Source organism: Cervus elaphus, chromosome 12 (genome assembly GCF_910594005.1).
Source record: "Cervus elaphus chromosome 12, mCerEla1.1, whole genome shotgun sequence".
Classification (NCBI taxonomy): Eukaryota; Metazoa; Chordata; class Mammalia; order Artiodactyla; family Cervidae; genus Cervus; species Cervus elaphus.
The window spans coordinates 74791624-74809593 of record NC_057826.1 but is presented as its reverse complement, the minus strand read 5'-3'; the positions used below and the strand labels follow the sequence as shown (position 1 = coordinate 74809593).

General features: G+C 39.5%; 1 gene segment (V, D, J or C); it reads right to left on the bottom strand.

The window, feature by feature from the left end:
* Positions 1-862: 862 nt before the first annotated feature.
* Positions 863-13349, bottom strand: LOC122705689. The segment is given in 3 exon segments: positions 863-1005; positions 12903-13163; positions 13268-13349. Coding segments are annotated over 3 exon segments (468 nt in total).
* Between the last annotated feature and the right edge of the window lie 4621 nt (positions 13350-17970).

Below are 17970 nucleotides of genomic sequence, written 5' to 3'. Positions count from 1 at the left end.
AGCTGACTTCCAATTAAACCTCTTTGACCACAATATAACTTGGCTTTTTCTTTTGGTGGGTCCGTTGGGACCTCGCCCTATGATATTTAAATAGTCATACAAGAAGAACTTGAACCTTCCCTTTAAACATTTCTAGAGAGATAAAAAAAAAAAGGGATGGTGTTATAAACTTGTTATAAATATTTGTCCTATTAAACAGTATGTTTTACAGCTAAAAAACTTCTATGAAGGTTTGCAAAAATAGAAATTTTCCACATAGAGAGGCTACTTAAAACAGACTTCAGATGAAATACACATGGATTAAAAGTTGATGGTTAACTAAGCTTGAGGTATTATGGTGATGACAAAGAGTTCATTTTAAGGGGAAGACAGGCTAAAGTTTTACACTAAAAACTGCCACAGTAGCAGAAGAGTGACTATTCAGTAGAGTCAAACTTAAAGAAAATAAGCAAGTGTCAATATGAAGAAGTTGTTTCTCTGATTTTCCTTATTTTTCCTTTAAATAAGATCCAAAGAAACCACCCAATTTAGAAAGAGGATAGAAAATCTCTTTGCTTTGAATCAGGAAAAAAATTGTGGAACATAGCTATTTCTCAAAGCTTGGCTAAGGATCTCATACTTAACTAATTGAAACCTTGATCCTATTATAATGTCTTTCTTTGAAATATGTAAGTTATATTTAAATAATAATCTTCAAGTCCCAAAGAGGCCTATGATGAATTGGAAAATAGAATAAATTTCTTCTCTTTCTGTCTAGAGCTTAAGTGTTAGTGTTGTATCTTAAAAGGTACTGGCAGTCATCTCCAGAGGAATGATTGGGAAAAGCTTAAAGAAAGGAATATTTTTAAATACATGTGCAGGATTAGGGGAAATCTACAAGAGAAGATAAAGCACCCTGGGACCAACAACAGTAAGAAGACGTCACCACTCCTAGTCTTGAAGGGACAGAGGAGGAAGAAATTATCCCAGCCTGGGAGACCTGGAACTGAGGAGGATCCACAGAACCTGTGGATTTCAGCACAGGAAAGAAAAGATTGCAGAATATAAACAGGCTGATCACTCTTTTCTGCCAGTGGCTCCCACTGCACCAAGCCAAACAAGAAGCAAAAAAAGACAAGTGAAAAAGAAGTCAGCCTCCTGGGTGTAGAGCAGGATGGAGAGTATACTTGGGGAGGAGAACAGAGAACATCCAGTCCCCTGACACTGGGTTTCAATTAAGTTCAGTTCGGTCACTCAGTCTTGTCCAACTCATTGCGACCCCATGAACCGCAGCACGCCAGGCCTCCCTGTCCATCACCAACTCCCAGAGTTTTCTCAAACTCATGTCCATCAAGTCGGTGATGCCATCCAACCATCTCATCCTCTGTCGTCCCTTTCTCTTCCCGCCCCCAATCCCTCCCAGCATCAGGGTCTTTTCCAATGAGTCAAGTCTTCGCATCAGGTAGCCAAAATATTGCAGTTTCAGCTTCAGCATCAGTTCTTCCGATGAACACCCAGGACTGATCTCCTTTAGGATGGACTAGTTGAATATCCTTGCAGTCCAAGGGACTCTAAGAGTCTTCTCCAACACCACAGTTCAAAAGCATCAATTCACAGCGCTCAGCTTTCTCACCGTTCAACTCTCACATCCATACATGACCACTGGAAAAACCATAGCCTTGAATAGACGGAACTTTGTTGACAAAATAATGTCTCTGCTTTTTAATATGCTGTCTAGGTTGGTCATAACTTTTCTTCCAAACAGTAAGCGTCTTTTAATTTCATGGCTGCAATCACCATCGGTTTCCCCTATCAATCAGACAAAATGTGGATTTATCCTAAATGTCTGCTCAGGCATATCTATATAGCACTTTGATTGATGTAGGAAGATAAACAAGTCAAAACAATAGTCCAATATACACTTTGGTACCATAACTAAATTTTCCAGGTAATTGCCTAATCTCTACTTCTTCTATCCTATACAGATATAGCATACAAAGCATGTAGAACTATGCCTAGTTAGTGCAAGTGACTCATTGTGCTTACCTTCAACTATTTAATAATTAATTCCAAGAGATACAAATGAATTAAGCCTTTAAGAGGCTATACATCCAAAGGATTCCTAGGGCATCAACTGAGCTTTCAGAATTGAACAAAATAGATGCACTAGCTATTCTTTCATGTGCTTTATGAGATTGATGAGGGTATTATTCCTCAAATGTCTACTGTAAGCATAATGTTAAGCCCATTACATTTCTTGACTTATTTTTCTTCCTAATATTTTAGAGATGAAAATATTAGGAGTTCAGGAATATTAGATTATTTATTCAAGCCATCCTTAAAGAAACAGAACAAAGATTTTAACCCATACTTTTCTGACTGTAAAAGCATAAATCACATTGGGAATTTCAATTTTGATCATTTACTTTTTTAAAATACCTTACAATACTGGAAAGTAATTTCATTATCCTAATAAAGTTATACGATCATATTCTTCAATGTGCTACTTACCTTTAGAGGCTATCTTTTAACTGGGTGTTTACCAAATACTGACTTCATATGTATATGCCACTTAATCAAAGCACCCCCTAAATCATTGCTTCTAGGAGGTCCTCAGACATTTAAAGAACTTAATGAGCTACTGACCTCAAGAAAACATTAGCAGCAATGCAGATATGACCAGCAGCAGACAGAGCAGATCAATCTAGGAAGAACTTGGACAGCTCTGCACCCACTGCATTGGACTCTCCACGATTAGTCTCAGCCCTACTGTGCATGTTTAGTCTCAGGAGCCTTAGAATAGCTTTCTCAACCAGAAATTTTTTTATGAGAAGTAAATCTCAAAAAAAATGGAAATTTCTGTATACATACAAACTTCCAGGATTTGGAAGTACAGGGAATTTTACTCTCCTGTGAATGTTTCGCAAGTCACCATTGAACTGAGAGCTTCATGATGCTTTTAAGACTGTGCTGTCACTGAGCTCTCTTCTTCATAAATGCTCTCTCATCAACTGTATTTTCCCCTTCTTTTATTTCATTCTTGTCCCACTTCCCCTTTGGGAAGAACTTACCTTTGGGTAAGAACACCTTTAGTGTTCTACATGTAAACGGGAAAAAATCTGGTAAGAAGACTAGTTGTTGACAGTTTAAACAATAGAATCAAAACACCAACGTCAAAGGTAGGGTTTTCAATACATCACTCCTCAATGAACTGAAAAGAACTTCCTATACAAACAAAAGGAATTTTCTGTCTCTTCCTGCTTGCCAAAGCAATGACGGGCCATGTGGTTATTCACTGCTTATGGAGCAACAACAGTACGCATGCAGAACTCATGAAGAAGATGCACACATGGCTCATCTACTCAGATATTTCATTTGGTTAAAAGGTAAGATTAACACAGTTTTAAACAAGCAATAATCCAAAACAGAATATGCCTAAAGAAGCGGTACAAACATATATCAATTTATATGTGTATACAATTTGGATGTTACTAAAAGCAGAGTATGGGCTTCCCAGGTGGCGCTAGTGGTAAAGAACCCACCTGCCAATGCAGGAGACATAAGAGACACAGGTTTGATCCTTGTGTCAGGAAGATCCCCTGGAGGAGGGCATGGCAATCCACTCCAGTATTCTCTCCTGGAAAATCCCATGGACAGAAGGGCCTGGCAGGCTATGGTCCCTAGGGTCGCAAAGAGTCGACTCAACTGACTCTCAGCACTTAGAGTCACAACTTAGCATGAAGCAACTTAGCACACACACAAAAGTAGAGAATAGTGGCTAAAGCCTCAAGATCTGGGCTCCTGAGTCTGGGATTTTCACATCAAACTTGGATGAGCAATAGAACTACCAGACATTTATAGAAAATACAGACTTCTGGGTCCCATCCCTGCAAACTATGATTCAGTTACTCTGGAATGCAGGGGAGAAAAAATCTACTCTTTTTAACAAAACTCCAGAGACTTCTGATTAAAAAAAAAAAAATGGGAATCACTGATCTACCCTAGGACTTTAGTCTCTAAAGTGGGAAGGAAAGGTCTGGGTAAAAAGAGAAAGATAATTTAACATGGATATGGGAAGAATATATTTCAACTTATAGTGTATATTTTAAAGTTTAAAAATTTGGAATAAGGTTGAGTTTTACTAATATTTCATATACTAATTGACACTGGCATCCTCACTGAGTCTATATATCAAATTGTAATAAGTAAAATATCCTGAGAGAAGGATTGAGGTTTCAAACTCAGGGCTGTTAGTAGTAGCTAGTCACTCATTTGTTCCCTTTCAGCAAATTACACTATTGAATGCTAACTAAAGTACATTTTACAAAATGTGTGTGTAACTCCATGGACTATAGCCCTCCAGGCTCCTCTGTCTACGGAATTTTCCAGGCAAGAATACTGGAGCAGGTTATTATTTCCTACTCCAAGGGATCTTCCTGACCCAGGGATTGAACCCACATCTCCTGCATTGGCAAGCAGATTCTTTACCACTGAGCCACCTGTGTCTTAAAAAAATTCCCACAGAGTGAAGCTGGCAGATAATATTTAAAATGCAGAAGGCAAGAAGAAAATAGCAGAGTGGACATGACTCTTCCTCTCTGCTATTTTCTTCTTCCTTTCTGCATTTTCATTTTAAATATTATCAGCCAGCTTCATTCTCTTTGTGGGAACTTTTTTTAAGACACAGGTGGGAGGGAGGAGCCAAGATGGCGGAGGAGTAGGACGGGGAGACCACTTTCTCTCCTACAAATTCATCAAAAGAATAACTGAATGCAGAGCAAACTTCACAAAACAACTTCTGATCGCTAGCTGAGGTCATCAGGCGCCCAGAAAAGCAGACCATTGTCTTCGAAAGGAGGTAGGACAAAGTGTAAAAGATAAAAAGTGAGACAAAAGAGCTAAGGACGGAGACCCCTCCTGGGAAGGGAGTCTTAGGCGGCCTTGCTTGGGCTAGGGTCCGGGCCTGAGTGCCCTGAGGACAATCGGAGGGAGCTTCTGTGAGGTGCCAACTTGAACTGTGGGAGACCAAAAGAGAGAGAGTACATTAACCAGCCCGAACACACTGCCGGCCGTTCGCAGAACAAGGGGACGGAGAGAGTCCCGAGAAGAGCTCGCAGGCTGCGGGCCGGCCCAGCCCCGCCGGAGGCGGGAGGCAGGGGGGAGGGGGGGGTCGCGGTGAGACGCAGGGCGCAGGCACCCGACCGGCGCGGGCGGGGACTGGGGCTGGGGACGCGGAGGGCGGAGGGCGCGCGCGCCCGACTGGCGCCAGCGGAAACTGAGACTGGGTCCGCGGAGGGGAGTGGGTGCGCCACACCTGGGGATAGCGCGCCCATCAAGCCCCTCGCTGCCTGGACCGCTCTGGCGGGGAAGGCACAGAGAGCGGGCACAGCTTTTCCTTCCGCGCTTTTGTGTAACACCCGAGGGCTGGAACCTAGCGCAGCGCGGGGCGCGCTCCATGTGGAGCGGCCGGGAGCCTGAGCAGCGCAGACGGAGAAAGCAGCGTCAGCCCCTCCCGGCAGCGCCAGCCCGCCCCCGCAGGGCCAGCCCCTCCCCGCAGCGTCAGCCCCGCCCCGCAGCGCCAGCCCATCCCCGCAGCGTCAGCCCCTCCCAGCAGCGCAACGGAACTAGCTACCTGAATAAGAGTCCACCTCCGCCCGCCTGTGTCAGGGCAGAAATGAGGCTCTGAAGAGACCGGCAAACAGAAGCCAAATAAACAAAGGGAACCGCTTCAGAAGGGACTGGTGCAACAGATTAAAATCCCTGTAGAAAACACCGACTTCACCGGAAGGGCCCTGTAGATATCGAGAACTGTAAGCTGGAACGAGGAGCTATCTGAAACTGAGCCGAACCCACACTGACCGCAACAGCTCCAGAGAAACTCCTAGATATATTTTTACTTTTTTTTTTTTTCCAAGTAAGGAAAAAAAAAATTTTTTTTTCTTTTTATATTTTTTCTTTTTTATTTTTTCTCTTTTATTTTCCTTTAAAATTCCCTATTACTCCCCCATTACTCCTTAACTTTCATTTTCATAGATTTTTACGATTTTTTTAATTAGGGAAAAAAAAAATTTTTTTTTTCTTTTTTTTTTTTTGTTTTTTTTCTTTTTTTTCTTTTTTTTTCTTTTTTCTTCTTTTTTCTCCTTTCCGTTTTCTCTTTTATTTTCTATTTTTCTTTTTCTCTTATTTCTTTTAAAGTCCTCTAGTACTCCTCTACTACTCTTCATTTTCATTTTCACTACACTATAACCTTACAAAAAAAAAAAAAAGAGAAGCCCTATCTTTAAACCGAAGATTATTCTCTCCCAATCTTGACTCTGTTTTCTACCTCAGAACACCTCTATTTCCTCCTTTCCCCTTCTCTTCCCAATCCGATTCTGTGAATACTTGTAGGTGTCTGAGATACGGAGAACACTCTGGGAACAGACAGCTGCGTAGATCTGTCTCTCTCCTCTTGAGTCCCCCTTTTTCTCCTCCTGCTCATCTCTATCTCCCTCCTCCCTTTTCTCCTGTTCATGTAACTCTGTGAACCTCTCTGGGTGTCCCTAACGGGGGAGAATCTTTTCGCCATTAACCTAGAAGTTTTCTTATCAGTGCTGTATAGTTGGAGAAGTCCTGAGACTACAGGAAGAATAAAACTGAAATCCAGAGGCAGGAAACTTAAGCCCAAAACCTGAGAACACCAGAAAACTCCTGACTACATGGAACTTTAAGTAATAAGTGACCGTCCAAAAGCCTCCATACCTACACTGAAACCAACCACCACCCAAGAGCCAATAAGTTTTAGAGCAAGACATACCACGCAAATTCTCCAGCAACGCAGGAACAGAGCCCTGAACGTCAACATACAGGCTGCCCAAGGTCACACCTAACACATAGACCCATCTCAAAACTCATTACTGGGCACTCCATTGCTCTCCAAAGAGAAGAAATCAAGTTCCACGCACCAGTACACTGACGCAAGCTTCCCTAACCAGGAAACCTTGACAAGCCAATCGTCTAACCCCACCCACTGGGTAAATCCTCCACAATAAAAAGGAACCACAGACCTCCAGAATACAGAAAGCCCACTCCAGACACAGCAATCTAAACAAGATGAAAAGGCAGAGAAATACCCAACAGGTAAAGGAACATGAAAAATGCCCACCAAGTCAAACAAAAGAGGAGGAGATAGGGAATCTACCTGAAAAAGAATTTAGAATAATGATAATAAAAATGATCCAAAATCTTGAAAACAAAATGAAGTTACAGATAAATAGCCTGGAGACAAAGATTGAAAAGATACAAGAAATGTTTAATAAAGACCTAGAAGAAATAAAAAGAGTCAACTAAAAATGAACAATGCAATGAATGAGATCAAAAACACTTTGGAGGGAACCAAGAGTAGAATAACGGAGGCAGAATATAGGATAAGTGAGGTAAAAGATAAAATGGTGGAAATAAATGAAGCAGAGAGGAAAAAAGAAAAAAGGATCAAAAGAAATGAGGACAACCTCAGGGACCTCTGGGACAATGTGAAATGCCCCAACATTCGAATCATAGGAGTTCCAGAAGAAGAAGACAAAAAGAAAGGCCATGAGAAAATACTCGAGGAGATAATAGCTGAAAACTTCCCTAAAATGGGGAAGGAAATAGCCACTCAAGTCCAAGAAACCCAGAGAGTCCCAAACAGGATAAACCCAAGGCGAAACACCCCAAGACACATATTAATCAAACTAACAAAGATCAAACACAAAGAACAAATATTAAAAGCAGCAAGGGAAAAACAACAAATAACACACAAAGGGATTCCCATAAGGATAACAGCTGACCTATCAATAGAAACCCTCCAGGCCAGAAGGGAATGGCAGGACGTCCTGAAAGTAATGAAAGAGAATAACCTACAACCTAGATTACTGTATCCAGCAAGGATCTCATTCAGATATGAAGGAGAACTCAAAAGCTTTACAGATAAGCAAAAGCTGAGAGAATTCAGCACCACCAAACCAGCTCTTCAACAAATGCTAAAGGATCTTCTCTAGACAGGAAATGCAGAAAGGTTGTATAAACGTGAACCCAAAACAACAAAGTAAATGGCAACGGGACCACACCTATCAATAATTACCTTAAATGTAAATGGGTTGAATGCCCCAACCAAAAGACAAAGATTGGCTGAATGGATACAAAAACAAGACCCCCATATATGCTGTCTACAAGAGACCCACCTCAAAACAAGAAACACATACAGACTAAAAGTGAAGGGCTGGAAAAAAATATTTCACGCAAATGGAGACCAAAAGAAAGCAGGAGTCGCAATACTCATGTCAGATAAAATAGACTTTCAAATAAAAGCTGTGAAAAGAGACAAAGAAGGACACTACATAATGATCAAAGGATCAATCCAAGAAGAAGATATAACAATTATAAATATATATGCACCCAACATAGGAGCACCGCAATATGTACGGCAAGCACTAACGAGTATGAAAGAGGAAATTAATAGTAACACAATAATAGTGGGAGACTTTAATACCCCACTCACAACTATGGATAGATCAACTAAACAGAAAATTAACAAGGAAACACAAACTTTAAATGACACAATGGACCAGCTAGACCTAATTGATATCTATAGGACATTTCAACCCAAAACAATCAACTTCACCTTTTTCTCAAGTGCACACGGAACCTTCCCCAGAATAGATCACATCCTGGGCCATAAATCTGGTCTTGGAAAATTCAAAAAAATTGAAATCATTCCAGTCATCTTTTCTGACCACAGTGCAGTAAGATTAGATCTCAATTACAGGAAAAAAATTGTTAAAAATTCAAACACATAGGCTAAATAACACGCTTCTGAATAACCAACAAATCATAGAAGAAATCAAAAAAGAAATAAAAATATGTATAGAAATGAATGAAAATGAAAACACAACAACCCAAAACCTATGGGACACTGTAAAAGCAGTGCTAAGGGGAAGGTTCATAGCATTACAGGCTTACATCAAGAAACAAGAAAAAAGCCAAATAAATAACCTAACTCTACACCTAAAGCAATTAGAGAAGGAAGAAATGAAGAACCCCAGGGTTAGCAGAAGGAAAGAAATCTTAAAAATTAAGGCAGAAATAAATGCAATAGAAACTAAAGAGACCATAGCAAAAATCAACAAAGCTAAAAGCTGGTTTTTTGAAAAAATAAACAAAATTGACAAACCATTAGCAAGACTCATTAAGAAACAAAGAGAGAAGAACCAAATTAACAAAATTAGAAATGAAAATGGAGAGATCACAACAGACAACACTGAAATACAAAGGATCATAAGAGACTACTACCAGCAGCTCTATGCCAATAAAATGGACAACTTGGATGAAATGGACAAATTCTTAGAAAAGTATAACTTTCCAAAACTGAACCAGGAAGAAATAGAAGATCTTAACAGACCCATCACAGGCAAGGAAATCGAAACTGTAATCAAAAATCTTCCAGCAAACAAAAGCCCAGGACCAGATGGCTTCACAGCTGAATTCTACGAAAAATTTAGAGAAGAGCTAACACCTACCTTACTCAAACTCTTCCAGAAAATTGCAGAAGAAGGTAAACTTCCAAACTCATTCTATGAGGCCACCATCACCCTAATTCCAAAACCTGACAAAGATGCCACAAAAAAAGAAAACTACAGGCCAATCTCACTGATGAACATAGATGCAAAAATCCTTAACAAAATTCTAGCAAACAGAATCCAACAACATATTAAAAAAATCATACACCATGACCAAGTGGGCTTTACCCCAGGAATGCAAGGATTCTTCAATATCCGCAAATCAATCAATGTAATACACCACATTAACAAATTGAAAGATAAAAACCATATGATTATCACAATAGATGCAGAGAAAGCCTTTGACAAAATTCAACACTCATTTATGATTAAAACTCTCCAAAAAGCAGGAATAGAAGGAACATACCTCAACATAATAAAAGCTATATATGACAAACCCACAGCAAGCATCACCCTCAATGGTGAAAAATTGAAAGCATTTCCCCTGAAATCAGGAACAAGACAAGGGTGCCCACTCTCACCACTACTATTCAACATAGTGTTGGAAGTTTTGGCCACAGCAATCAGAGCAGAAAAAGAAGTAAAAGGAATCCAGATAGGAAAAGAAGAAGTGAAACTCTCACTGTTTGCAGATGACATGATCCTCTACATAGAAAACCCTAAAGACTCTACCAGAAAATTACTAGAACTAATCAATGAATATAGTAAAGTTGCAGGATATAAAATTAACACACAGAAATCCCTTGCATTCCTATACACTAACAATGAGAAAACAGAAAGAGAAATTAAGGAAACAATACCATTCACCATTGCAACAAAAAGAATAAAATACTTAGGAGTATATCTACCTAAAGAAACAAAGGACCTATACATAGAAAACTATAAAACACTGATGAAAGAAATCAAAGAGGACACAAACAGATGGAGAAACATACCGTGTTCATGGATTGGAAGAATCAATATTGTCAAAATGGCTATTCTACCCAAAGCAATCTATAGATTCAATGCAATCCCTATCAAGCTACCAACGGTATTTTTCACAGAACTAGACCAAAGAATTTCACAATTTGTATGGAAATACAAAAAACCTTGAATAACCAAAGTAACCTTGAGAAAGAAGAATTGAACTGGAGGAATCAACCTGCCTGACTTCAGACTCTACTACAAAGCCACAGTCATCAAGACAGTGTGGTACTGGCACAAAGACAGAAATATAGATCAATGGAACAGAATAGAAAGCCCAGAGATAAATCCACGAACCTATGGACACCTTATCTTTGACAAAGGAGGCAAGGATATACAATGGAAAAAAGACAACCTCTTTAACAAGTGGTGCTGGGAAAACTGGTCAACCACTTGTAAAAGAATGAAACTAGAACACTTTCTAACACCATACACAAAAATAAACTCAAAATGGATTAAAGATCTAAATGTAAGACCAGAAACTATAAAACTCCTAGAGGAGAACATAGGCAAAACACTCTCCAACATAAATCACAGCAGGATCCTCTATGACCCACCTCCTAGAATATTAGAAACAAAAGCAAAAATAAACAAATGGGATCTAATGAAACTTAAAAGCTTTTGCACTACAAAGGAAACTATAAGTAAGGTGAAAAGACAGCCGTCAGATTGGGAGAAAATAATAGCAAATGAAGAAACAGACAAAGGATTAATCTCAAAAATATACAAGCAACTCCTGAAGCTCAATTCCAGAAAAATAAATGACCCAATCAAAAAACGGGCCAGAGAACTAAACAGACATTTCTCCAAAGAAGACATACAGATGGCTAACAAACACATGAAAAGGTGCTCAACATCACTCATTATCAGAGAAATGCAAATCAAAACCACAATGAGGTACCATTACACACCAGTCAGGATGGCTGCTATCCAAAAGTCTACAAGCAATAAATGCTGGGGAGGGTGTGGAGAAAAGGGAACCCTCTTACACTGTTGGTGGGAATGCAAACTAGTACAGCCACTATGGAAAACAGTGTGGAGATTCCTTAAAAAACTGGAAATAGAACTGCCATATGACCCAGCAATACCACTTCTGGGCATACACACTGAGGAAACCAGATCTGAAAGAGACACGTGCACCCCAATGTTCATCGCAGCACTGTTTATAATAGCCAGGACATGGAAGCAACCTAGATGCCCATCAGCAGATGAATGGATAAGGAAGCTGTGGTACATAGACACCATGGAATATTACTCAGCCGTCAAAAAGAATTCATTTGAACCAGTCCTAATGAGATGGATGAAACTGGAGCCCCTTATACAGAGTGAAGTAAGCCAGAAAGATAAAGAACATTACAGCATACTAACACATATATATGGAATTTAGAAAGATGGTAACGATAACCCTATATGCAAAACAGAAAAAGAGACACAGAAATACAGAACAGACTTTTGAACTCTGTGGGAGAAGGTGAGGGTGGGATGTTTCAAAAGAACAGCATGTATACTATCTATGGTGAAACAGATCACCAGCCCAGGTGGGATGCATGAGACAAGTGCTCGGGCCTGGTACACTGGGAAGACCCAGAGGAATCGGGTGGAGAGGGAGATGGGAGGGGGGATCGGGATGGGGAATAAGTGTAAATCTATGGCTGATTCATATCAATGTATGACAAAACCCACTGAAATGTTGTGAAGTAATTAGCCTCCAACTAATAAAAAAATTTAAAAAAAAAAAAAGACACAGGTGGTGCAGTGCAGCCATTTTACAAAGGAAAGCAAAAATAATCCAGGCATATTTCAAAAGAAACAGATCAAAAGTGTTTCAGTTATCCAAAAGACAATTTTAAGCATGAATTTACAGAACCATTATTGAAATACTCCATAAAAACCTATTTCCCTGTGTACCTTATAGATATGTTGTGCTGTGCTTATTTACTCAGTTGTGTCCAATTCTTTGCGATCCCATGGACTGTAACCCTCCAGGTGCCTCTGTCCATGAGGATTCTCCAGGCAAGAGTATTGGAGTTCTCCTCCAGGGGATCTTACCAACCCTGGGACTGAACCCAGGTCTCCTGCATTGCAGGCAGATTCTTTACCATCTGAGCCACCAGGGAAGCCCAAGAATACTGGAGTGGGTACCCTAACCCTTCTTCAGGGAATCTTCCCAACCCAGGAATAAAACCAGGGTCTCCTGCATTGCAGGCTCATTACAAGCTGAGCTACAAGGGAAGCCTATATATAGTGTTTGGACTCATGTTTTTTCTGATAGTGCAACTGGAAAAGCTTGGGGAATGCTGAATTGGGAGTAGGAGGGGAAGCAGTTATTGTTCATCTTTCTTCCACATCCTGCAAATGCTGTGACTTCTCCTTGTTTCTGTTCAGCTGTTCATGGATTCCCTGCTTCTGTGTACCTCAGAGCACAATAATAAACCCCCACATCTGCCGTCTGCACCTGGAGGATGAGCAGTGATGAAGAAAACCTCTTGTATGCCATGTTGTAGCGTCCCTGTTGAGAAGGCCGTGAGCCCTTAATAAGGAGTCTTGGTGCAAATCCTGGGAAGTGAAGGTACCAGAAGAAGCCATAAACATTGGATATAGAGTGATTACAGGAAATTTCTGCCACAGCTCCCTCCAAAGAGACCACAGTGGAAGGCTGAAATACTTGGTCCTTGCTCTCTGCAACTACAGGAAACAAAAAAAGAAGGTCATGAGTTTTAAATTTTAAACAAATTTTAAAACAAAGGCATACATTTTTCCAAGACCAGTTGGTGAAAAAGCTTACTCACCCTTCCAGAGAGAGCTGAAGAGGAGACCCAGCCACACTGCTTCCAGAGTGCGCTGCAAAGCCATGGCCAAAATGCAGCTGGTCTCAGGCCTGTTGCCTCAAGTGTGACACCCACAGGAAGCTGATTATAGGCTGCCTGTTTTGCCTTTTCTTCTGTGTCATGACATCATCAGTCAGAATTTGTGAACCGAGAAGAATCACTATAGTTTTGAGGCTACTTAATAACTTCATCTGTACTTTGTTCTGAGCAGGGAGTCTTAAAAAAGGAGATGCCCTGGAGGAGGAAATGGCAACTCACTCCAGTATTCTTGCCTGGAAAATCCCATGTACAGAGGAGCCTGGCAGGCTACAGTCCACGGTGTCACAAGGAGTTGGACAGGACTTAGCAACTGAGCACACACACATCCTTTCAGAGGTCATCACAGCTGTGCATTTAAGAAGGCATTAATCATTTAAGAAACTTGCTTCCTTCATTAACGGTGCCAGAAAGTCTCACAATGATGGGAGGAGACTGATTTGTCATTCAAACTAAAGTGATAGTTTCACACAAAAAAGTATGCTGAACTTCTCACATGTAATATAATGCTATGCTAATATATTAAAAATAGTGATCATGAAATCTTAGTACCTGTGGTAGATGAACAATGCATATTTTTAAGGCACAAAAATTACAATGTAAATTACAATATTCATCAAAGTTTGACTCTTTGCATCCAAGGTGATCTCTGGAATAAGTATGGAAGGAAAATTTCACTTATGTTTTTCTGTAACCAAAAGAAACTGGGTCTAGAAAGACCCAAAATTGCATCTGGAAATGACCTTTCTTGGATAGTGAAAGTGAAAGTCACTTAGTCGTTTCCAGCTCTTTGTGACCCCATGGACTACACAGTCCATGGAGTTCTCCAGGCAAGAATACTGGAGTAGGTAACCGTTTCCTTCTCCAGGGGATCTTCCCAACCCAGGGATCGAACCCAGGTTTCCCACATTGCAGGCTTTTGGATAGTACCTATCTTCATTTTATAGCCTGAGACTGTCCCATCTGTTACTAATGAGGGCTTAGTAGTTCTACCTGAGGGTTTTATACAGATTTTAATGGGATTTTATTTGAAAAAAGAAGAGAACAAAAGATTTGTGGCAATTCAAGTTTAATCCAGTAGCATTTATATGTACACCAGCACTGCCTAGTGGGCTACATGGGAACTGATGGAAGATCATATCCCAAGCAGCCTTTGAGACACTCTTCATAGCTTCTCACAACCTGAAGAGACTTGTTTGCCCTTTGCTTTTGTTCAAATTCCTCTCCTTTATTCAATATCCATAGGGATATGAAGACTATAGAGAGGAAATAATCACCTTGTTAGAATGCCTTCTGGTTAACAAAAGATGTTCCTCATTCAGGTGAGTGATTATTTAATACACTTCCATAGAGTGAAATATTTCTTTTCTTCATCCTAAAATGGTTGTTTTATTTATTTCCTTTTCTGTCTTTTTTTAATGGTCTCCCAGGTCAGGAAAAATTAGTTTCTTCCCCAATATTTTTTTCTTTTTTTACTGGGAGATTCTTTAATAATGATAAGATGATCACTTAGGACTTCTTATTTACATATAGATATTCTCAGGTGGTGCTAGTGGTAAAGAACCCACCTGTCAATGTAGGAAACATAGGAGACTTGGGTTAGATCCCTGAGTGGGGAAGATACCCTGGAGGAGGGCATGGCAACCCACTCCAGTGTTCTTGCCTGGAGAATCCCATGGACAGAGGAGCCTGACAGGCTATGATCCATAGGATTGCAAAGAGTCAGACATGATTGAGCGACAAACACTGAAATGACCACAAAAGGCTTCCAAATAAATTATGGAATTTCAGTATGGCTGTAAAATTAAAATAGAGGAATCAAAGACAAGTGGACACAGATTCATTTAGTAGAAAAACTAATATAGCTACTATGATTAATTAGAGCTCTGAAATTTCTGAAAACTGGAACATAAAAGGTAACACAAAGAAAATACAGTTATACAAATAACTGATTAAGGGTTCAGGCAGCTTCTTCTTTGAAGCCAAGTGGTCTATGGCTATAGATAACTTAAAACTCTTTTTAGATTACTGGGTATGTACTTCTGGTTCACAGCTTCTAACTACTGCTAAATGTTTTACCATGGGCTTCCTCCACATTTACCTATCCAATCCCCTAGTGATGGACTCCAAGGTGTCCTCTAACTTTCATCAACACAGCAATAAATGTTTCTGTATTCCCCCTTAACTATGCAAGAACTTCTTTGGGATATGTATCAATCAAGGATGCCGTTGTTCAGTCACTCAGTTACGTCCAACTCTTTGCAACCCCATGGACTGCAGCACGCCAGGCTTCCCTGTTGTTCACCATCTCCCAGAGCTCGCTCAAACTCATGTCCATTGAGTCGGTGATGCAATCGAACCATCTCGTCCTCTGTCATCCCTATACATATATATATATATAAAAGAAATGCAGCTTTATTTTTCCCCATTGAGCAGGACAGTTTTCCCAACACTATCTACAAAATAACCCACCTTTCTCCCACAGATCTATTTTACTATGTTTATTATATATAATATTACCTATGAATTTGCTCTGTTCTTGAGTTTTATATTTTATATCATTGATCTAGTTGTTTCTATAACACTAATACTACCATACTCTTTTATTAGCTTTATAAAGCAATATGCTTTATCAAGACCTCCCTTTAATCAGCCAGATTTTCAGATGCAATTCAATAAAATCTACTCTAGTTTATGCAGAAAAAATTAAGAGATATTAAAAGAAGAGGTAGGTAGTGAAGATTCAATGCTATATAGTTAAAAAGAATTCTCAAACACATCTCACGCAATGCTCTAATCAAGCAATTGAATCTCATCACCACTCAGCCCCAGCACCACAAATTCACTCCACCAGGAACAAGGGCACTAAGTATTGAATATTCAATGCTCTTCCATTAGTATTCGTTAGTATATAGACACAGTCAATTCCATTAGTATATAGACACAGACCTCACTATATGCATTAAAGGACACATAGGCACCACAGCTACTACTGGAGGACTACAGTGAGCAGTAGAGTAATGGTGGTCACTCCTGTCTTTCTTAGACCATGAAGACAATGCACCTAAAATATTCCCATAAAGACACTTCCTTTGTAGCCTAGTACTTGTTCAGTTTTTGAGACTGTCCTATGTGTTCTGGAAAAGACTGCATATTTTTTATATGTCTCATCAAGTTCTCTTTAAGTATATTTCTCAGTTTCTACCTCTAAACTACTATCTCTACAGGAAACCTAAAGTTCAGCTATTTTTGACAAGTTACAAATCAATAAGGACTGCCTGTTAAGATCAGAGTGGAAATAAATGAAGTAGAGACTATTGAAAAATAGAGAATAACAAATGAAACCAAAAGTTAGTTCTTCATAAAGATCAACAAAAGTGACAAACCATTAGCTAGTTTGACTAGAAAAAAAGAAAAAAAAACACTAAAATAATCAAAATTGAGAATGAGAGCATTAATACTAACCTTACAGAAATAAAAAGGATTACAAGGGAGTACTATGAACAGTTATATCAGAAAATTTGGTAACTTATATGAAATGGATAAATTCCTCAGAAGACACAAACTACCAAAACTGAATCAAGAAGAAATAGGAAATCTGAATAAATCTGCAAGTTAAAAAATATCAAATTAGTAATTTAAAAAAAAATCCCAGAAAAAAAAAAAAATAAAGTCTAGGCTCAGATGGCTTCCCTGGTGAGTTGTACTGAATGCCTAAAGACTGAACCCCAAGCCTCCAAAAAAGAAAAGCTGGACAAAAGGGAATGCTTTCCACTTTATGATTATGAGGGAACAATGAATGCTGAGAATATTCATGATTCTGCCCAAGCTGAATTCTCCTAAAACTTCTCAGAATACTTCTTTTCATTCTTCTTGTCTGACTTCTCTCCCTTTTCATGGGCATTCCTTAAGGTTTCATTTCTAGACCCTTACCTCCTGCTCTTTATCTCTCTGGTAGTCTTTTCAAAGATGAAACTTTGGAGAAGTAGGTGAACCATTTATTTTTAAATATGTAACCCGACAAGCTCGGCATATAGTCGTACAAGTGTGTACCTCCCAACCCCAGGAGAATGCCTCCTATCACAAATCCATTGATTTGTATCTCCATTACAATTTTTCAGCAAACTGAGACTTTATCTCACAAAAGTCAGTAAATTGCAACCACATTACAACCTATTGTCACTCACATAAAAGTGCCATAATGACCTAACTCCAATATTCCTAGTACGTTAGGACCACAAAGGTAACTAATGATTTCTTAACAGAAAAATTCAATTCTCTTAAGACACACTATTATAAAGAAGCCAAAATCTGAATTATCCTTTTCAAACAAAGCCTGTTTCTCTTCCTGACTTTCAATTCCTGTGATTGTTTCCATCATTCACCTAGATTTGAAATTTTAGGCTAGTTCACTCATCCCTCCAATCTATTGTACACAACAACAGAGTAAGTTTAACCTGCCTCTGAGATATAACAAGAGGCACAATAAGGGAGTTGGTGATGTTTGCTGACAATGAATAAGATGCAAATAGGACATCTACCAGGTGTACAAAGGCAGCTTGAATACAGCCTCTTGAGCTGATCAGCCTCCCTTAATGGTAAAGCACTTTTACTTTTGCTCTAGTGGT